This window comes from Musa acuminata, chromosome BXJ1-7, assembly GCF_036884655.1.
Source record: "Musa acuminata AAA Group cultivar baxijiao chromosome BXJ1-7, Cavendish_Baxijiao_AAA, whole genome shotgun sequence".
In the NCBI taxonomy this organism is placed as follows: domain Eukaryota; kingdom Viridiplantae; phylum Streptophyta; class Magnoliopsida; order Zingiberales; family Musaceae; genus Musa; species Musa acuminata.
The window spans coordinates 18,632,528-18,655,350 of record NC_088333.1 but is presented as its reverse complement, the minus strand read 5'-3'; the positions used below and the strand labels follow the sequence as shown (position 1 = coordinate 18,655,350).

The 22,823-nt window shown below is 37.6% G+C and overlaps 1 protein-coding gene and 1 pseudogene across 3 annotated transcripts; one reads left to right on the top strand and one right to left on the bottom strand.

Annotated features, from left to right (window-relative positions):
* Positions 1 to 1,472: 1,472 nt before the first annotated feature.
* On the top strand, positions 1,473 to 13,146 carry LOC135678961 (uncharacterized protein At1g27050-like). 3 transcript variants are annotated; one of them, XM_065192241.1, is made up of 2 exons: positions 1,473 to 1,902; positions 2,114 to 2,398. In XM_065192241.1, the coding sequence occupies exons 1-2, from the start codon at positions 1,558 to 1,560 to the stop codon at positions 2,153 to 2,155; spliced, it is 387 nt and encodes a 128-aa protein (XP_065048313.1). In that variant the 5' UTR covers positions 1,473 to 1,557; the 3' UTR covers positions 2,156 to 2,398. The 3 variants fall into 3 exon arrangements, with proteins under 3 accessions (XP_065048313.1, XP_065048314.1, XP_065048312.1); XM_065192242.1 differs by having other exon boundaries at positions 1,475 to 1,902; positions 2,124 to 2,398; XM_065192240.1 differs by lacking the exon at positions 2,114 to 2,398 and adding an exon at positions 12,750 to 13,146 and having other exon boundaries at positions 1,479 to 1,902.
* Positions 13,147 to 13,948: 802 nt separating this feature from the next.
* LOC135679957 (thioredoxin H2-2-like) lies at positions 13,949 to 14,849 on the bottom strand (annotated as a pseudogene).
* Between the last annotated feature and the right edge of the window lie 7,974 nt (positions 14,850 to 22,823).

Sequence of the window (22,823 nt, the reverse complement as noted above, 5' to 3'; positions counted from 1 at the left end):
AGAAGTTGTAAGATCAACATCAAAATGGATAGGGCTAAAACTCCTTGAATAAAAGATCCACCAATGATAGCAACCCTACTCAACATTATGAAATGAGTAATGAAGAGTTCAAAGGGTAAGAACAAGTCATTGATATGTGGAGTGGTTCAGCACTTTGAAATATTTTATGAGTCCCATCTAAAGATGTTAAAGTGATGGTTGTCACCTAATGAGGGTTGAGTTAATTATACTCTTAATGAAGTTCAGTCAAGTTAGGACAAGTATCTCAAAGAGTGACAAAGATACTATAAGAACTTCACCTATATGAACTTAGAAGTGATGCCGCTTCGATTGAGAGTTGGAGTTTCTCTCATAAAAGTTCATGAACTTGGATGAGCTCAAGGCTATATTAGGGCTAAGCGAGATTTTATGAGGAATACAAGAATGTTGTATTTATGTGTGTGGTATCACTAGTGTTGTCATGAGGAATAACAAATTCAAAGCTTTTATATTATTTGGGATTTTGACTTCACTTTGTGATGCTTACACTAAGATAATATTCAAATCGAAAGATATATTATTTTATTAATAAATATTATTTAATCACTTGGAGAAAATTTTAAATTTAAATAAGTGAGGGATTGTTATAAATTGTTCAAATTAAAAAGAAAAAAAAAAGAATTTCTTTTCAAAAGATTTATTTGAAAAGGTGTTTTCTTTTATTTTTTGGTAGTTATTTTTCAAAGGTCGTCTCTTTTGAGAAAATAGTTATAATTTTCAAAGGTTGTGTCTTTTGAGAAAATATCTATAAATAACTATTTGGGGGTAAATTACAAATACAACTTTTTCATGCTCTTCTTCTTTACTTTCCAAGTGATTGAGCTAGACATTCTCTAATTCCTCTCTGAAGATTCTTTATTGTTTGCTCAATACAGATCTTCTAAAGGCTTGTCATATCCACTAAAACTATTTGCATCAAACCCAGAGCAATCTTATTGAGAAGATGGTGCAAATATCATTTTTAGGAAAGTGTTTATACACGTTTCAAGCCTAAATATCTTTCCTAAAGTATTCTTGATCTTGTGTTTGTTATTTGTTTCTATAGTGTTTTTTATCCTCTTCTTTGTCGTATCTTTTTCCCAACATGATTAATATCTCGAAAAAATATATGTTTGGGGACTACTAATATGACCTTGCTTCAAAGGGTAACGAGGGCAAAAAATCCAATCGATGCCTACTGGATATGTTATGTCAGCCTTGAAAGACATCAAAGCACCTACGGCAAACAATGCAATCTGAATTATGTGAGTCTTCATGTTTACTAGTATTATGATAAATATTGATAAAAAAATAACGTAATTAACGAATCTGTTCGGGTCAATGTAGGCTGGTTCGAATAACCGGCTCACTCGAACCCGCTATAGCGCCTGAGTGGCCTCTATGCGGATCGACGTAGCTCCCCGTTCGTTGGAATCGGATCCGATGTCCAACACTTCGGACTCCGCGTGTCTTTGCTTTCTGTGGTCACAAGTACCGTTCCTTTGGCGGCGACCAGCAAGAGAGAGGGGGACAGCAGCAATGAATCTTATGGGGAAGCGCAAGAGGTCCAAATCCGATCCCTTCCCCGCTTCTCTTTCCAAGCGCCTTCGACGGCAATTGCAGCCCGATACGTCGGAGGGAGATCCCGCCGCCGCCGCTGCCCCCGCATCGTCCTCTCCCTCCCTCGTCATGGTCTCCGAACTCCCCGCCGACTGCACCGTCCTCGAGCTGAAGTCCCGCCTCGAAATGTTCGGTCCCATCTCCCGCACCCGCATCGACGTCGATGGCCGTGGATACGTCACCTTCCGCTCCGACCACGCCGCTGAGGCCGCCGTTGCCGCCTCCCTCGATCCCACCTTCGGCCTCTCCGTCCGGTCCAAAAAGGTGCCTCCTTTACCTTCCTCTATTGTGCTTTCCATTTCCCTGTGGACATTGCTTTGTGGTTTTAGCTCTCTACCAACATTGACGGGAAGGCTTTAATGGTATCATGAACATGTCAAAGCTGTCGCCCATTTGTGCTCTTCTAATATATTATTTTGATTTAATTACTTGCAAATTGCTGATACCCTATTTACTAGTTTTATACTCTTCAAAGAACTCATCAGGGGGACAGTTAAGCGTGGCGTTGATTCCATGATGGAAGATCAAAAAAATTATCCGTGCAAGAGAACAGGCTGATCAAATTTTGTATTAGATGGGGATAACTGGCTAAATTGGATGTTAAGGTGTGGCTTAGGGTTCAGAAGTAGATTGCATGTTTAGGAATTTGCTGCCAACATGAGGGGTCAGTTCAGTAGCTATGATACCAATCTTATGCATGACAGGTTTTATGTGCCTGCAATGTGTATTAATTGTCTGCAAAATGACATCTAAGCTCTTATCCTTGCTGCTTTTTCTAGCAGAAACAGAGCAGTGATACCAAAGTGGTGTAGATCTTCATTTTAGCCTCAGACTACAAACTGAATTAATGAATATAATATGCAGAAAGTTCCTGATCTGCAATACTGTTCTATCTAACAGTGAAAAAAATCATGGTTGACACTTGGTGTTTTAGCATCTAATGTTTAGGCCAAAGCTGCCCTGAACAAGATTGGTCGGCACCAGCCATCTTTCTCTTTTGCTAGTCAATCCTAAATTACCAATAAAGACACTCAACAGTAAAAACCTCTAAAGTGCACATCTACATATATTAAACATGTAAAATTCACCTCAGAATTCCATAAAGTTGAATTAAATGCCATTATCTTTTAAGCATTTTCATTTAATTCCTTCTGACTAACTCAAGATAGTCCAACGCATTCTACAATCATTTACAGCTCCATTACAAAAAAATTGCCTAAATCCAAAACTTATTTGAATTTGGAACCTAGAATGCAACTGGAGATCCAAGAACAAACAAGATCATGAATCAAATTATTTTTTTAATTTATTTCATTTTGTACATTTGCTAGGGCATTGATGCTAGTATTGCCCAGGATCCTTTTGAAGGTTTACTAACCTCCTGTAGAGTTTTTTGCCCTCACTAGTTAATCTACACTCTTTTTATTTTTCGTAGTTGCTGAATCTTAGCATGTTATTAACATTGCGACTATTTAGAATTGATGTAATTCCATATTGTGTGCATACATATATTATTTCTAAATCCTAATTAAATCCACATGGTTTCTTAACAATAGGTTTTCAATCATAGGTCAAGGTGTTAGGATCAAGAGTGGCACTAAGAGGGGGGGTGAATTAGTGCAGTGGAAAACTTTCGCTATTTCAAAAAACTTATTTCGATTCAAACCAATTCCAACGAGAATGGTTTCAATTCAATTTGTTTCGGAAAGAATTTGAACTTGAAACATTTCGTGAAAGTGCAAGAGAAGACTAAGGTGATTAGCAGCAATGTAAATTGCACAAATGAAAAGCGTCGGTTTCGTAAAGTCTTCGTATGATTAAAGCCAATCTTGGAAGATGTTTACGTGAAAGCGTATCTAGACGTAGTTAAACCACAGTCAGGAGGAGAGGCAGTTTGCTATAAAAGAAAGTTGCTCAAAGTAAATACAAACCGAGTTTTTGAGTGGTTCGGTCAACGTGCCCTACATCCACTTTCGGCTTCCTCCTTCGACGAGGTCACCGACATACACTAGAGGCCTTCCTTCAATAGGCGAAAGCCAACCACCTTTTACAGCTTTTCTCCTTTTGCCGGGTTTAGGAGACAACCCTTACAAGTTTCACTCCTCTTTCTTGGATGGTTACAAGGCTAAGAGATGAAGGAGGATAACTCTAACTTTTACAACACTTTAAGGCTCAAGAACTCAAGATTTGCCAATAGGTTTCGTGCCCTTTCATGTAGGAAAGGATGGGGTTTTTATAGGCCCCAATGGCTTCAAAAATGGAGCCAAAAAGTGTCTAATCCCGGATTTCCGGGGTCCTAGCGGTACCACCGTCATTACTGGGCGGTACTACCGCTTGACACCTGACACTGGGTGGTACTACTGCTCAGTCTGGGCGGTACCACCACCTGATAGAGCTCGGAGATCGAGCTCTAGTGGTACCACCACTTGACAAGGGCGGTACCATCGCTGGCAACAATAACTGTCGGCGGTACTATCGCCTGATAGGGGCGGTACCACTGCCCAGAATTCCTAGGAGACCGAGTCTCCCAAGCGGTGCCACCGTCGGCCCTAGTGGTGCCACCACCGGCCAGGAATTCAGGGTCCTGGTTGGGCCTTGAATCCGGCCCAAACCAACCCAACTTAGTTAGTGGGATTACCTCCTAAATCTAACTTAATTTACGCTCTAACTACGTTAATTAAGACATGATTACTGCACTTCATGTTCTAGTGCGTCAATTGCTCTTTCGGCGAGCTTCCGACGTACTTCCGGTGAACATCCGAGGAACTCTCGGCAATGCTCCGGCGGACTCTCGGCAAGCTCCCGGACTTTACGACGATCTTCTTGGCAAGTTCCGACGAGCTTCTTTGGCAAGCTCCTGGATTTCTCGGTTGATTCCCGCAGAACTTCCGACGAACTTCCGGACTTTCGTCGAACTCTCGAACTCCCAACGTGATCTCGATCTTGACTTCGGCACAACACCTGCTTTATGTCTTACTGTCATAGTAGTTAATCCTGCACACTTTTCTCAACATATAGATTAGATCAAACAAATTACAATTGACTTAATCAAAATCTGAGATTCAATAATCTCTCCCTTTTTTATGATGACAATCAATTGATGACGGAGTTAACCTTAACTCCCCCTATCTATATGCCATACTTGAGAAAAGACATTCTTAAATTTAAGGCATTTGAATTCAAGAATCAAACTGATAAGTTAAATTCATTAAACTTATCAATATGCACATCATGATTCCTATCATGATCTAACATTCTCAAAATGATATCAAGGCATGACATCCATTTTCAAGTATTGATATTTCAAATATGAAGGATGACAAATATAGCAATTTATCATTCTATGGCAAGATATCAATTTGTAAAATTACAAGTTAAGCTCTAGATATCTTATCATAATGAAGAAAATTTATCAAGCAAGCATTTCAAGTATATACAATGAAATACATTTGTCATCAATTTACCACATTTTGGTATTATTTCTCCCCTTTTGTCATCAACAAAAAGGAGAACGATTCAACAATTCAAGTGCGGTAAAAATTCATGCCATATTTCAACTTGTAAAAATTCTTACCAATCATATTTTAAGCATTCATGACATGATATTATTCAAAAGTTCTCATATTTTAAGCTTCCATCAACTTCCCCCTTTTTAATTTTTCATTAAAACTTTGCATAAAGAAGGAGAGTAAGGAGGAAAATCTATTGAGAACCAACTTTGAATGAAGTTAAAAACGATAAACGAGTTTCATTAAATCATGCATCAATTTTCATAAGGATCAAGATATTCATGTGAAATCAAATCCTCATTCTTGCAAGTGTTCATCTAAAAAAAATCATAAAAATTCTTCCTTCGTTAAGCAAGAATTCATGTGAAAGAATTATCATATGAAGGATAAAAGAAATTCCGAGAATTAATCTTCATAATGAGAGGATCATCACATTAAATCCATTTCTCAATAAAAATTCACAAGAGATAAATCCATGAGAGATGCATTTGTCAATGACTTCTATGTATCAAAAATAAACTTGATCTGACATAGACTCATGAAAGCTCTATTTAAGAAATACATTAAGTGAAAGATAGTCAGGAAAGAAAATATACATCAAATTCATGCATTTATAAAGTGTTTTGTCATAACTTTGTATCACTACTTGCATGAGGCAAAATCATTAGTGCTTTGTAGTACTCGAAGATTAAGAATCCGATGTATGATTAAAACTTCTTAATATTCAATCATAATCATGAAAGTAAACATGATATTGAGGCACACAATCTTATCATCATGTAAAATTCGTAGTACAGAATTTAAGTGATTGATCAAAGAATCAAGAAAGTCCGAAAACGAAATTTAACAAATTCATTCATTCAGACATATTAACATTCCTAACTCTCTTCTAATAAAATCAAATTGTTCTTCACTTAAAGGCTTTGTAAAAATATCGGCTAATTGATGTTTTGTATCAATAAATTCTAGGATTACATCATGATTAGTGACATGATCTCGTATAAAGTGATACCTAATGTCAATATGTTTTGTTCTAGAGTGTTGAATAAGATTCTTGGTTAAACATATTGCACTAGTGTTATCACATTTTATGGGGATATTTTTAAAATGAATCTTATAATCCTCTAAAGTGTTTTTCATCTACACAACTTGTGCACAGCATGCACTAGCTGCAATGTACTTAGCTTCGATTGTAGATAGTGCAACCGAGTTTTGTTTCTTGGATGACCAAGAAACAAGTGCGTGTCCTAAAAACTGACATGTTCCGGATGTGCTTTTTCTATTTAATCTACATCTAGCAAAATCCGCATCAGCATATGCAATTAGTTCAAAGTTCTCGGATTTTGGATACCATAATCCTAGATTAGTGGTACCTTTTAGATATCTGAGTATTCTTTTAACTATTTTGAGATGAGATATCTTAGGATTAGATTGAAACCTAGCACAAAGTTCTACACTAAACATGATATCCGATCTAGTTACAGTGAGGTAAAGTAAACTTCCTATCATACCCCTATAAGCTTTTTGATTAAAGCTTTCTCCACTTTCATCAATTTCTAACTTAGTGGAGGTACATATAGGAGTGTTGATAGCTTTTGAGCTATCCATATTGAACATTTTTAGCAAATCTAAAGTGTATTTTGTTTGACTAAGAAAGATGTCATTACTTAGTTGTTTGATTTGTAAGCCTAAAAAGAAGGTTAATTCTCCCATCAAACTCATTTTAAATTCAAGACTCATACTTTTAGCAAATGATTCACAAAGAGATTCATTCGTGGAACCGAAAATAATATCATCAACATAAATTTGAACAGTACGAAAATTATTTTCAAAATTTTTGATAAACAATGTAGTATCGACCTTGCCTTTAGAGAAATTATTTTCAATAAGAAATAAACTAAGTCTCTCATACCAAGCCCTTGGGGCTTGTTTTAAATTATAGAGAGCTTTGGTAAATTTAAACACATGATTAGGGAGACTATTATTCTCAAATCCGAGAGGTTGTTCAATATAAACTTCTTCGAAAATAAAGTCATTAAGAAATGTACTTTTAACATCCATTTGAAACAACTTAAAATTATTACTACTAGCATAGGCAAGGAGTATCCTTATGGCTTCTAATCGAGCCACAAGAGCGAAGGTTTCTTTGTAATCGATACCTTCTTCTTGGTTGAAACCTTTGGCCACTAATCTAGCCTTGTTTCTAATCACGATACCAGATTCATCTTGCTTGTCTCTAAAGACCCACTTAGTACCAATAACTAAATGGTCATTTGGCCTAGGAACAAACTTCCACACCTCATTTCTCTCAAATTGATTTAACTCATTTTGCATTGCGATGATCCATGAATCATCTTTCATGGCCTCGTCAATGCATTTAGGTTCAATTTGGGAGAGAAAAGCGGTGTTGACACAAAAAATTTTAAGAGAAGAACGTGTTTGAACCCCTTTAGATGTGTCTCCTATGATTAGCTCCTTAGGATGAGCATCTACATACTTCCAATCCTTGGGTAAGGATGTTTCGGAAGTAGATGCATCCAAGTTGCTGCATGGAGAAAGGGTTTCATTTAAATTCAAAGCATCAAAATTAACATCATCATCAAAATCATTTTTCTTAATTTCGAAAACCTCATTGAAAACAACATGAATAGATTCTTCTATAATCAAAGTTCTTTTATTAAATATATGAAATGCTTTAGAAATAGAAGAATACCAAGAAAAATTCCTTCATTGGATTTAACATCAAATTTTCCTAAGGCATCTTTTTCATTTAAGATAAAACACTTACACCCAAAATTTTAAAATATGAAATATTGGGTTTTTTGTTATTTCACAACTCATAAGGAGTTTTGGTGAATAAGGGTCTTACTAGAACTCTATTCATGACATAGCATGCCATGTTTACGGCTTCGACCCAAAAATATTTGGGTAGGCTATGATCATTCAACATGGTTCTTGCCATTTTTTGTAAATTTCTATTCTTTCTTTCTACTACTTCATTTTGTTGAGGATTTCTTGGAGTAGAGAAGTTGTGGTTGTATCCATTAGATTCACAAAATTCTTGGAAATCACGGTTTTGAAATTCACCATCGTGATCACTTCGAATTGACGAAATCATAAAACCCTTTTCATTTTGAATAAGTTTACAAAATTTAGAGAAATACCTAAAGCATTCACATTTGTGTGCCAAAAAATAAGTCCATGTATATCTACTATAATCATCCACGATGACAAATGCGTATTTGCTACCTCCTAGGCTTGATGTAGCAATTGATCCGAACAAGTCCATATGGATCAATTGCAAAGGTCTAGAGGTGCTTTTTTGGTTCTTAGGTTTGAAGCTATCTTTTATTTATTTTCCTAATTGACAAGCATCACACACATTATCTTTAACGAACTTGATACGAGGAATTCCTCTTATAAGTTCTTTAGATGAAATTTGGGTGATTAGTTTCATGCTAGCATGACCTAATCTCTTATACCAAAGCCAAGCATCGTCATTCAAAATCGAAAAATACATTTCATTACAAAGATCATTAATATCGATGGTGTATATGTTTTTTTTTTTTAATGCAATCATAGATATGTTTTTGTGTGGTTTTTCAATAATACAAGCATTAGATTCAAATTTAACAATATATCCTTTATCACACATTTGACTAATGCTTAAGATGTTATGTTTTAAGCCATCAACTAACAATACATCTTCAATAAAGAAGTTGGATTTGTTACCTATGGTTCCTTTGTCAATGATTTTACCCTTGTTGTTGTCTCCGAAGGTGACATATCCTTCGTATATGCTAGTGAGCTTAGAGAATTGAGATGGATCTCCAATCAGATGCCTGAACATCCACTATCAAGGTACCATCTCTTGCTCCTAGCTTGTGATGGTAAACGTTTTTATAAAAAAGGATGATTTTTAGGTACCCATTTGACCTTGGGTGTCTCAAAAATTGATTTAAATTGCTTATCATGTTGCATTGAGTTATTTGAGGTTCTTTTAGGAACCCAAATCAATTTATGTGGACTACATTTCTTGAATGAACAATGATAAGCTACATGCCCAAATTCGATTATAGTGAGACATACAAGGTAGGGCCTTTAACAAAGGTGGTTGGATTATAGTGAGAGCTACTCACAAATCCGATTCCACCTTTTCTATGAACGTGACCTTTGTTGGCAATGATCATGTTCAAGGATTTGCTGCCAACCTCAAACTTCTTTAAGGTTTTCTTAAGTAGCATATTTTCCTTTTGAAGTATTTCTAAATCATGGCATTTCGTACATAGAGCTAAACTATCATTATGCTCAATTTTTAATTTATCGAAATTGCTAACAAGAGAATCATGCTCATTTTTTAACAATTTATATTTTTTACTAATTGATTTGCATTAATCAAATAAATCATGAAAAGCATTTAATAGTTCATCAAATGACAAATTTGCGTCTAATGAACTTGTTACCTCATCTCCAATGGCCATTAGCGCATAGTGAGCAACTTGCTCAGTGTTAGTTGGCTCCTCTTCTTCGGATGCGCTTGAGTCGTCCCATGTTGCTTTGAGTGCCTTTTTCTTTGGTGTCTTCTTCTTGGCTTGGGGATATTCACTCTTGTAGTGTCCCGGTTTCTTGCATTCGTATCAAATTACTTGATCTTTCTTGGGTTCAAAATTATTTTTAGTGTCATTTTTAAATTTATTTCTTTTAATGAATTTTTTAAATTTCCTTATTCAAAGTGCCAAGTCATCATCAAAGTCCTCATCACTTGAGTTTTCTCTTAAGTGGTCTTCTTGTGTTCTCAGTGTCATATCCTTCCTGTTCTTTGGAAGAGTGTCTTCAAGCTCTTCATGAACTTTACATGTCATTTCATAGGTCATTAGTGACCCAATTAGTCCTTCAAGAGAAAAATTATTTAGATCTTAGGCCTCTTGAATAACCGTTACTTTAGGGTCCTAACTCTTTGGAAGGGATCTTAAAACTTTATTAACGAGTTCAAAATCCGAGAAACCTTTACCAAGTCCTTTTAGACTATTGACGACATCCGTAAATCGGGTGTACATGTCTCCAATGGTTTCACTCGGTTTCATTTGAAATAACTCATAAGAATGAACTAAAAGATTAATTTTTGACTCCTTCACTCTACTAGTGCCTTCATGAGTCACTTCGAGTGTGTGCCAAATATCAAAAACCGTTTCACAAATCGACACTCGATTAAACTCATTTTATCTAATGCACAAAATAAGACATTCATAGCCTTTGCGTTTAAAGTGAAAGTCTTCTTCTCTAACTCATTCCAATCGTTCATTGGAAGAGAAGACTTTCGAAATCCATTTTCTACAATATTTCGAAGCTCAAAATCCATTGAAATCAGGAAGATCCTCATTCTTGTTTTCCAATATGTGTAATCCGTCCCAGTGAACATAGGCGGACATGTAATTGAATGACCCTCTTGGTTACCGACAAATGTCATCTCTCTTGGGTTTTAAACCAAACGAGAGTGAACCTTGCTTTGATATCAATTGTTAGGATCAAGAGCGACACTAAGAGGGGGGGTGAATTAGTGCAGCGAAAAACTTTCACTATTTCAAAAAACTTATTTCGATTAAAATCAATTCCAACGACAATGGTTTCAATTCAATTCGTTTCGGAAAGAATTTGAACTTGAAACCTTTCGTGAAAGTGCAAGAGAAGACTAAGGTGATTAGCAGCAATGTAAATTGCATAAATGAAAAGCGTCAGTTTTGTAAAGTCTTCGTACGATTAAAACCGATCTCGGAAGATGTTTACGTGAAAGCGTATATAGACGTAGTTAAAGCACAGTAAGGAGGAGAGGCAGTTTGCTATAAAAGAAAGTTGCTCAAAGTAAATGCAAACCGAGTTTTAGAGTGGTTCGGTCAACATGACTTACATTCACTTTCGGCTTCCTCCTCCGACGAGGTCACCGATGTCCACTAGAGGCCTTCCTTCAATAGACGAAGGCCAACCACCTTTTACAGCTTTTCTCCTTTTGCCGGGTTTAGGAGACAACCCTTACAAGTTTCACTCCTCTTTCTTGGATGGTTACAAGGCTAAGAGATGAAGGAGGAGAACTCTAACTTTTACAACACTTTAAGGCTCAAGAACTCAAGATTTGCCAATAGGTTTCGTGCCCTTTCATGCAGGAAAGGGTGGGGTTTTTATAGGCCCCAATGGCTTCAAAAATGGAGCCAAAAAGTGTCTAATCTCGGATTTCTAGGGTCCTAACGGTACCACCGCCATTACTGGGTGGTACTACCGCCTGACACCTGACACTAGGCGGTACTACTACTCAGTCTGGGCAGTACCATCGCCTGACAAGGGCGGTACCATCGCTGGCAGCAATAACTGTCGACGGTACTACTGCTTGACAGGGGTGGTACCACCGCCTAGAATTCTTGGGAGACCGAGTCTCCCAGGCGATGCCACCGCCGACCAGGAATTCAGGGTCCTGGTTGGGCCTTGAATCCGGCCCAAACCAGCCCAACTTAGGGCCCAATTGGCCTCTAACTAGGTTAGTGGGATTACCTTCCAAATCTAACTTAATTTATGCTCTAACTACGATAATTAAGACATGATTACTGCACTTCATGTTCCGGTGCGTCAATTGCTCTTCCGGCATACTTCCTGCGAACATCTGACGAACTCTCAGCAATGCTCCGGCGGACTCCCGGTAAGCTCTCGGACTTTACGACGATCTTCTTGGCAAGTTCCGACGAGCTTCTCTAGCAAGCTCCTGGACTTCTCGGTTGGTTCCCGCAAAACTTCCAGCGAACGTCCGAACTTCCATCGAACTCTCGAACTCCCAACGTGATCTCGATCTTGACTCCGGCACAACACCTGCTTTATGTCTTACTGCCATCGTAGTTAATCCTGTACACTTTTCTCAACATATAGATTGGATCAAACAAATTACAATTGATTTCATCATCAAAATATGAGATTCAACAACCATATTAATGGTCGAGAAACATGAAAGAACATGAATTAGTAGGAATTTAGGATATAACATCCTGTGAAATTTAGGCTAGTCAAGAATTGTAGGCATACTGGGAGTATTCATTGTGAGGAATGTGTTGGGGACAGTGAACACTGACATATATGATTATGGCATCAGATGGTTTATCTTATGAATGAGAGAGAAGGATGGTGAACTGGGATCATGGTTGTGAAGACTTGATAATGACATTTGTAGGGGGCTACTATTCAGGAATTGAGATAGTAGACTTCACATTGGAAGATCATCTGTTTGAATATTTGTTTGATGGAACGAACCAACTGGTTCAATCATCTAATTGTTTTTAGTTTTTGATGGTTTAGTTCATTGGTTTTCTTGAACACATCTACTTGTAAATTTTGATGCAGTTAGAGTCTCTGATGAGTTCCTTGTCATATCTTTGCCGAATCCTTGTGGATTTGCTAGTGGAAGATCTGATAAAGACTGATGTACAAACACAGAACTGATAAATTTTGGAGGGATATCTAACGAGTTATCTGCAGAACATCTCATTTTCTATTTTTTTGATATCTTGTATGCAGACAAAGTTTTGTTGTGTTTGCTTTGTCTCTTCTTACCTGGAAACAATACAGGTATTAGTGGTTCGAGCGAGCGATCCATTACCAATTAAGACAGGAGTCAAGATTTCTCTCCCATCAAAGCTGCTTCGTGCAGAAATACCATTGAGCAGACTTGGTCGTAGTAAGAAGCTTAATCCAGGCATGAGTACAGAAAGCACCAAAAATAGACCAAAGAGTCCCCACGCCAGCAGGGAAATTATCTCGTACCATGATCTATTTTGAGATTCACTTCGATGAGCATGTGAAGTCCCATCTGTTAGAATGGATCCAGTTTTACTTGTAGCATAGCTGTTTATTTGAAGCTGAAGAAAATATTTGTTATATATCAAATGACTGGCTGAATGTCTCAAATGATGTAATGCTAATGGTTGATTAAGTGGAAAAAAAATGATGGCACTCAAGGCTATAATCTTATGTTTCTCAACTTTCATTTTTCCCCCGAAAACAAAAACATGATGGCCTCAATGCCATTAATCTTATGAATGCATTGTTTGTAATGTTTAAGCATAGTTGTTGTCAGGAAGCGTTGCATTTCTTAACTGTATCCGTGATATGTTTGTTTTGCCGCCAGGGATCTAAGAATTGAGTCGGAAGTTTATGCAGCAACCCAGTGCTAGTTGATGTGCCTCCCCGTAAATAGGAGAGCCTTAATAGAGCAAAAGTTTACATCCATCCATCAAAGAACGCCATCAGTCTGAATCATCAGATGATGATGATGATCTCACGTAGGATTCTCAAGGCTAATTATAGATTATCCATCGTACTCAAGGTTACATCCATCAATCTAATAATCATCAGATGATTTCATATAGGATTCTCGAGGTTAATTATAGAAGATTATCCATTATACTTAAAAAATTTACATTAAGATCTTTATAATTTTAAAAATAAAATAAATAATTTTATTTATCTTAATATTATTAGTTGTATTGATGATAAATATAATAATAATTTTATTTATCATAATATTGTCAGTTGTATTAATAAAAAATATAATACAGAACATTATGTATTGGATCGATACAAAAATATTCTATTTATTTTTAATAATTTTATTGATAAAAAATAATTTTAACATCTCATATGTTAAAATTTTAAAATCATAGAGTCTATGTAGAGATTTAAAATTCATGATTATGATTTAATGCTAACATTTTTCATGTCCCAACAAAACCTAAATTTGCATCCATCAAATAATGAGAGGTAACAAATACAATGAAGTCAATTGATTTACATTCATCCATCATCATTGTATGTGTTCCACATATTAGTCCAATAACAACAGAGACCATCCATTTGATCTCATCTCATCGAACGCATCACTCCACCAAATCATACAAATCAACCAAAGAGGGAAACTCAAAACCTACTCCTCCTTCAGATGCTGAGCTGCTCCTGGATCCTCCTCTCGAGCTCGTCCTTCATCGCGCCGACGACTCTTGCCACCTCCTGCCCTCCTTTCACCAGCGCGAACGACGACATAGCCTGCACCTTCGACTGCTTCGACACCTCCTACACATCGTGAGGAACGAAATCCCAAGTCAAATCAAGAATCGATCGCCCTAAAAATCAAGAGGAGGAGGATGGCATCACCGGCAGCTCGTCAACGTCGATCGAGGAACACGGCGTCAGTGTACTGGGCGGCCATCGCCCTGAACGCCGGCTCGACGAAGCGGTACGGTCCACACCAGGACGCGGAGAAGTCGATTACCATCTTCCCGTAGGGAAGCAACCCAGAAGAAGCAAACAGATCAAATGGGTGATCGAGAGGCGGGCATAGACCCGACTTATGGATACGATTAGAGAATGCGAGGGAAGAAGGGTTTGTCGGTCAACGAGATACCATTTTGTTGTTCTGGGTATGGGACTGCCAGTTGTGGGTCCATTCACCAACGGAGTGGACGGCGATGACGGCGGAATCGCCCACCTCGGCGGCAGCGGCGGCTTGGCTGGAGAAGAGACTGCCCATTCCGTCTGTCTTGTATACTTCTTTCCCCTTCTATACACTTTACGGAGGACTAGGGGTGTGTCATGGGTATATCCACAGTAGCTTGTCCTCTTAATTTGTGATTTCCATATTTACCCCTGCAATTGCCAATTTGATATATGTATCCTTTCAAACTCTTATAAATCCCTCTTAAATTAACTAAAAAATAATATATATATATATATATATATATATATATATTACTCTAATATATTAGAGACTTTTTACTTAAAATTTTTTGACCTTTATTTAATGATACCCTATAATTAATTTTTTTCATTATAGTGACATAAATACCTTTTCATCCGTTAATTTCACACATATTTAATCTTACAAAATATTGTTTGAACATGCATAATCATCAATAACTGTCTTAAGTATCTTTTATAATAAAAAGACATAATCTGTCTTAAGTGAATTTCAAGTGAATTTCAATTGCCAACATGAAATTATGGTAATAAGCATACAACTAGAAATAGCGATTGAATTATAATAAGTCTTAAGTGAATTTCAAGGTTTCAATAAGTTTGACTATGATTAAAGTAAGTAAATTTAAATTTTAAATACTATTTATGCAGAGGATAAGTTATTTAAGTATAGACAAAATATATTACACTAAAGATAAGTATTACACTAAAAATATTGAGATCTATAAGTAGATTGAAGTTTGAATTTAGATTGAAATATATCATTCTTGTCAAATCAAATTAGACTCAATTTGGGTTGCACTAACACTAAAATTATATTAAAAAAAACTTGAGAGGAGGTTTAATGAGATTGAACCCATGATCTCTTAGTTGCCTCTCTAATCAGCTCACTAAAATCAACTCTTATTTAATTCAACCTTATCTTTCTCACCGGTGCAAAAAAAAAATTAATTTCTATCTCATTTCTCTTATATTTTAACCCTTTCATCGTTGAAGCCCAAGGATCTTAGCTTTAAGAAAGATTGACATAAGAAAAACTAAATTCTTTCCTGATTTTAGTTTTACAAATTATATAATATTTTTTTAGTTACTTCGAGTAACCTAAATTTCACTTACCAAAAAAAAGAGTAACCTAAACTTCGAATTAATCTTGAATAACCTCTAGTATGACTTTAATATGAGATTGGTGTGTAGAGTTATGAGTGTCTTAATATGAATTACTCAAAATCTTTTATTTTCTAAGAAGAGATTATATTCGAATTGAATTAACTTTCTTAAGGATATAATTAGGTTTATAAATTTAGATAGTCCCAATCTAGTTAATATATGTTGATAGTTGAATTAAAAGGGTGTTTTATCCTCTAAATAATTTTATTTTAAATTAAAATTTAGTTTATATTTAGTTTTATATATCTCTTAGTTTTCTATAAAATTTTATGATAATTCACGTTTGATCAACTACAATAATAAAGTAAAATTATTATGTAGAATAGTGTGATGACTTGATTGATACTAACTAATTTATTTGATTAAAAAATAAATTATTAGAAAATTAGTGGTAAAATTTAGATAAATTTTTAGGTTAGGTATAGTCTATTTTAGAATACATTTTATCAAAAAAATTTATGAATTATTATAAATAAGTAATTTAAGATGTAGAGTTGCATCTTTTAACCTTATACTCCCAATTTAATAATTTTACTACTCCCTAGCATATTCGATCAATAAGGAACATGGTTTTTCACTAACAACTTTATTTTTTAGTTAAATAAGATAAGTATAAGTTTAATTCACTATAAAATAGTGTATAAATTATTATATTTATAATATATTTTGAAAATCATGTTTCAAATTTTATGATTGTTATGAGCTAAGCATAAGCTAAATGCTAATATATATTACATAAGCATAAAAATATATTGCTAAACGCCGATTTGGAAAATACTGAACTTTGAAACACGATCGTAAATGCGCAGAAGGTAGTAAGCTATTGAGGGGGTTTGCAGTAAAGATAATATGCTCAAAGTAAATGCAAACCGAGATTTAGAGTGGTTCGGTCAATCTTGGCCTATATCCACTTTTGGCTTCCTCCACCGATGAGGTCACCGACGTCCACTAGAGGCCTTCCTTCAATAGGCAAAGGCCAACCACCCTTTTACAATTTCACTCCTTTTGATGGGCTTAGGAGACAACTCTTACAGAATTTTCACTCCTCTCTTCAATGATCGAAACTTGGAAGAAAAGAGGGAGGAGAACTTTTAGCTTATACAATACTTTTGAGCTCTAAAAATAACAGAGTAAGATTGGATTTTCGGTGCCCTTTCATGCAGAAAAGGGTGGGGTTTATATAGGCTCCAAACTGGTTTGAATTTGGAGCTCAAAAATGTCATCTCCTGGATTTTCGGGGTCCTGACAGTACTACTGTCATAATTGCTAGTCATAGGTGCCCAGCAAGCCAATCACGTGAGTGATGACACATGTGACTTGATACAGAATCTTTTTGCTTATTATATTTTGGCGTATATCACTTTATAACTATTGCATAAATGCATATATACATATTGTGATGTCCTTGGATTTGTGCAATCGGAATCGGATCGTGATGAGATCATGATAATGAGATCGATTCACCTTTAAACACATATCCTAAATAATCCCGGTCATAGGTTACTCGAGAGAGACATCGTGATAACCAGACAGACTGGTGTGCTGTATACCCGTCCATATGATGGATGCAGTTGGTCTCATAGCTGCTCGTGTAAGGACACTAGGGATACAGTACAAGTGCTCATTGGAGAATGAGTTCACTGATTGATTCGCTTACGGAATGCTAGATGGTTGATGATGCCTTATTGTCAAACAGCGATTCCGTAGTCCTAGTGGTATATCTAGTCCTTAGACTTGAGATACCAAGGATGTCCTGTATGAGTGCTCCACTCTTTGATACCAGACTTATAGGTTTGGTTGTCCCAGATCTAGTACAGCTGGTCATTGGGAGTGGTAATCAACCTTACGAGGGCTATTGAGTGTCGATAGAGGATCATCCACTCTCGGCGTCATGAGAGGAATATCTCATGTGTTTTTGCTCAAACAAATCCCTGGCCAGGGTCATTCGGGTTGAGAAAGAAAGAGTTCTCCGGGAGAATCCGATTAGAGTGAGACTCGAGGAGAAACCGTATGGGTCTGACTGCACCATGCTCGATATACAGTCTCTGGGATATTAGATGGATGAGGGACTATAGGTACACGGTAACTGAGGACAGACAGGTCCAATGGATTGGATTCCCCTATATCGTTTGGGGATTATGGCGTAGTGGCCTAGTACGTCTGTAGTCGATGAGTCAAGTGAATTATTACAGAGATAATAATTCACTGAGTTAGAAGGAGTTCTGATGGGTATGACTCACGGCCAGCTCGATATTGGGCCTAGAGGGTCACACACATATGGTAGGCATTGCGATGAGTAGAGGTTCGGATATGAGATATCTAACGGAGCCCTTGTCTTATTGGATGCAGATCCAATACCCACTAGGAGAGGACACATTAGGGTTTGACAGGGGACCTCTATAAATAGGAGGGATTCAGAGCCTCATAGGCTAGAGCCTTTGCTTGCCTTTCCTATTCTCCTCTCCCTCTCCACCTCAGAGCAGGCCTGGAGTTTTGAGGAGCGTCGTCGCAACCCTACTGTGTGCATCACCGCTAGAGAGGAGTGTTAGGATCGAGAGCACTAAGAGGGGGGGGGGGTGAATTAGTGCAGCGGAAATCTTACAGCGATTTTAAAAACGAAAGCTACGTTCGTCCGATAAAAACGATTTCGATATAAAAGCAGAATCACAGTGCAGTTTGCGTCTAAGCGCAGTTTTGCGTCTAAGCGCAGTTTGCGTCTAAACACAGTTTGTGTCTAAGCGCAGTTTGCGTCTAAGCACAGTTTGCGTCTAAGCGCAGTTTGCGTCTAAACTCAGTTTTACGTCCAAACGCAGTTTTACGTCTAAACGCAGTTTTACGTCTAAATGCAGTTTTACGTCTAAACGCAGTTTTGCATCTAAACGCAGTTTTACGTCTAAACGCAGTTTTATGTCTAAACGCAGTTTTACGTCTAAACGCAGTTTTGCGTCTAAACGTAGTTTTACGTCTAAACGTAATTTTACGTCTAAATGTAGTTTTGCGTCTAAAAGCAGTTTTGAACCTTGAAAAGCATTTTACGTAGAAAGCAATTTGCAGTTATAAATGGAATCCGAATGTAAGCGTAAACTGCAGTGTGAAGATCGTACGAAAACACGATTTACGTTTGAATGCAGATTCTGAAAGATCAGAGCTTAGAAACTCGTTCGTAAAGGCGCAGAGGGCAGTAGCAATGTAGGAGGTTTGCAGTAATGATAAAGTGCTCAAGGTAAAAGCAAACCAGAGATTTAGAGTGGTTCGGTCAGTCTTGACCTACTCCACTTTTGGCTTCCTCCTCCGACGAGGTCACCGACGTCAACTAGCTGCCTTCCTTCAATGGGCGAAGGCTAACTGCCCTTTTACAGTTTCTCTCCTTTTGACAGGCTCAGGCGACAACCTTTACAGATCCTTTCTCTCCTCTCTTTACAACTCAAGACTTGAAGAACAGAAGGAGGAGAACTTTAGGACTTTACACAAATTTGAGCTCTTAGAATCATTGAAAAGATCAAGAATTCGGTGTGGATCTGTATCCTTTCAGTGTTGAATGGGTGGGGTATTTATAGGCCCCAACCCAATTCAAATTTGGAGCTCAAAACGATCAAATCCCGGAATTCCGGGATCAGGCGGTTGCACCTCTTGACTGGAGAGGTGGCACCGCCTGGCAGAGCTCGAAGACTGAGCTCAGGTGATTGCACCTCTCTGCCAGAGCTCGAAGACTGAGCTCGATGGTTGCACCGCCTGGCAAAGCTCGAAGTCTGAGCTCGGTGGTTGCATCACCTGGCAGAGCTCGAAACTGAGCTCAGGCTGATGCACCTCTCTGCCAGAGCTTGAAGACTGAGCTCGGTGGTTGCACCGCCTGGCAGAGCTCGAAGTCAGAGCTCGGTGGTTGCATCACCTGGCAGAGCTCGAAATTGAGCTCAGGCTGATTCACCTCTCTGCCAGAGCTCGAAGACTGAGCTCGGTGGTTGCACCGCCTGGCAGAGCTCGAAACTTGAGCTCTGGCGGTGCTACCTCTTGACAGAGGAGGTTGCACCGCCCAGTCTCGCTTGGAGACTGAGCCCTGGGCGGTTGCACCTCTTGGCTGGGGCGGTTGCATCGCCCAGTCCCGCTGGAAGACATGGCCTGGGCGGTTGCACCGCCTGGCTGGGGCGGTTGCACCGCCCAGTCTTACAGCCCTGGCGGTTGCACCTCCTGGCCTAGGCGGTTGCACCGCCTGGTGCAATCAGGGTCCGAATGGTTCGCTCCATTCGGCCCAATTTGAATCTTTTCAGGGGCCCAATTGCCCCAAGATTAAGCTAATGGGATCACCTCCCATTTTCAAGCTTAATCATCGTGCTAACTACGATTAACTCTAAGACAACTTCTGCAGCTATGCTCCGATGCGTCAATCGCTTCTTCCGGCGAGTTTCCGGCGAACTTCCGTCGATCATCCGATAAACCCTCGGTGATCCTTCTGCGGACATCCGGCATACTCCTGGACTTTGCGACGTTCCACTTGGCGAGTTCCGACGAGCTTCGCTTGGCAAGCTTCGGGACTTCTCGGATCTGTTCTCGCTGAACCTCCGACGACCGTCCGAACTTCCGTCGAACTCTCGAACTCCCAACGTGATCATGATCTTGACTCCGGCGCAACACCTGCTGCTTGTCTTACTCTCATCGTAGTTAATCCTGCACAACAAAACAAAACTTCGATCGAGACAATTAATCCTAAGCAATTAACCAAGTTGTCCGACATGTCATTGGTCCCTCGATGCTTCGTCCGATTCTTCGGCGCATCGTCCTCTCCTGCAGCCTATTGCCCAATCGGCCAGTTGACTCCGCAACTCCGATATCCTTGGCACAATACCCGCTCTTCTTGGCCCGATGCCCGAGTCCACGGCCCGAAGCCTTCTGTCGATACGTTGACCGATCCACCGGCCCGACGTCCAATCTTCTGACATGTTCCTTTGGCACAACATGATTTTCCTGCTTTAATTGTCTCATCCTGATCGAAGCATCCTGCGTCACTCAAAACGCAGATTAAATCATAAACATATATCAAGTAGTTTCATCATCAAAATACGAGATTCAACAATCTCCCCCTTTTTGATGATGACAACCACTTGATGACGGAGTTAAACTTAACTCCCGGAGTTTAAACAAACTCCCCCTATCAATATGCCATATTGATAGAACCTTGAATTCAAACTGAATTCAAGTCATTGCAATATTCATCATGAATACTTGCAACACGTCAACATGAACATATGCATAAACTTATGCATCACATGTCATGTCATCAACATACTTTCATCAACATACTTCTCCCCCTTTGTCATCAACAAATAGGAGAAGTATCACAATCAAGTGTTTGTGATATTGGTTCAACTCATTGCATGAAAAACATAATATCAAGTTTTATCATCATGCAAGTTTGCTAATATCAACATGAAAAATTACGATGTAAGCTTTTGATATCATAACGCAAACATTTCAAGTGTTTATCAATTGTAGCATTTCATCACATGGTAAGATATCAACGCGTAAAATTACGATACAAGCTCTTGATATCTTAACGCATGATGCAAAAATGGCATAATGCAAGTTTGGCAATCATAGCATCAATTCATATATTTCTCACCCTTTGTTATCAACAAAACGGAGAACGATATAAGCAAATTTTAAGCATAAGTGCTTGTAATTATTCATGTCATAACTAGGTTCATGTCATTTTCCAACAGTGAGTGATAGGATATCAATTATATAAACATCTCAAGGAAAACATGACATGGAGATAGCTTTGAAAACTTCTTCCTTTTTTTTGTTATTATCTTTTTGCATGAAGGAGGAAGACTATTTGTGATACATGCTATTTGTGAGTTTACTTCGAGTGAAGTTAGAATCGATGAGAGATTAAATCATGCTTCATTTTTACAAGGACCAAGATATGTATGTGAAATAAATCCTTGCAAGTAAAAACACTTTCATCCATATTCATCAAATCCATTTCTCAAAAAATATTTTTCACATGATGTGTGTATGAGAGATGTATTTGCTAGTTAATTACATATGTCAAAAATCAATGATATGAACTAAACTTGATATGACATATGCTTGTTAAGTTTGGAAGAGAGTGAACTTGATATGTTAGATTCAAGAGAATCCGAAAATGAAATTTGACTCTTTCTTCCATTCGGACAAGGTTTTGCTATAGATATTCAATTACAATCATGAAGGTAAAGCATGCTTGTTATCATGGAAGTTTTGTATTCAAGCACATAATTTTCAACAAGTAATTGTGTAAAATCATTATGCCAATCAAGTGATTCAATCATTCAATCAAGAAGGTTCGAAAAATAATTTTAACACGTTCAATCATTAGGACGTGTTTTTGCCATCATTTTTCAAATACAATCATAAAGATAAGACATGCTCATCATCATGGTAGTATGATAGCAAGTTTACCATATACAAGCTAGCAAGAAATTTTTACATTTTAAGGCCCGCAAGCTAGCAATTTTGAGATGTTCAAGAAAGCAATTCTTGCTTTTTGAAATATAAGTTTTGCTAGATGTGCAAGTTAACTTTTTGCTTCTTGAGATAGGCAAGATAGCATTCCTTGGTGATGTTCAAGATAGCAATTTCTTCTCTTTTGAGAAGTGTAATTTTTACTTTCTTCTTTGAATTGTGCAAGCTAGCTATCTCCCCTTTTGTCATTGTCAAAAAGAAGGGAAAAACCCTTTACATCAATTTTTAAATCATGACAAAGGTTAGTATCAATTTTATTTGTGCATCATTATATTTTCAAATTAAAACATGCACATTTTCAAAACATATAAACTCATTATTATATGCATGATTCCAAATCATCATTCATATTATTAATTCATTCAATTTGATAAATCAAGATCATGATTTTGATAAAACTCATTTCAAATTTAAATCATCAAAATCATTTTTATGGCTCACAAAATTTATAACATAAATAGATTCATGATTTCATTGATAATATATTTTCCCTGTTTTTAAGTG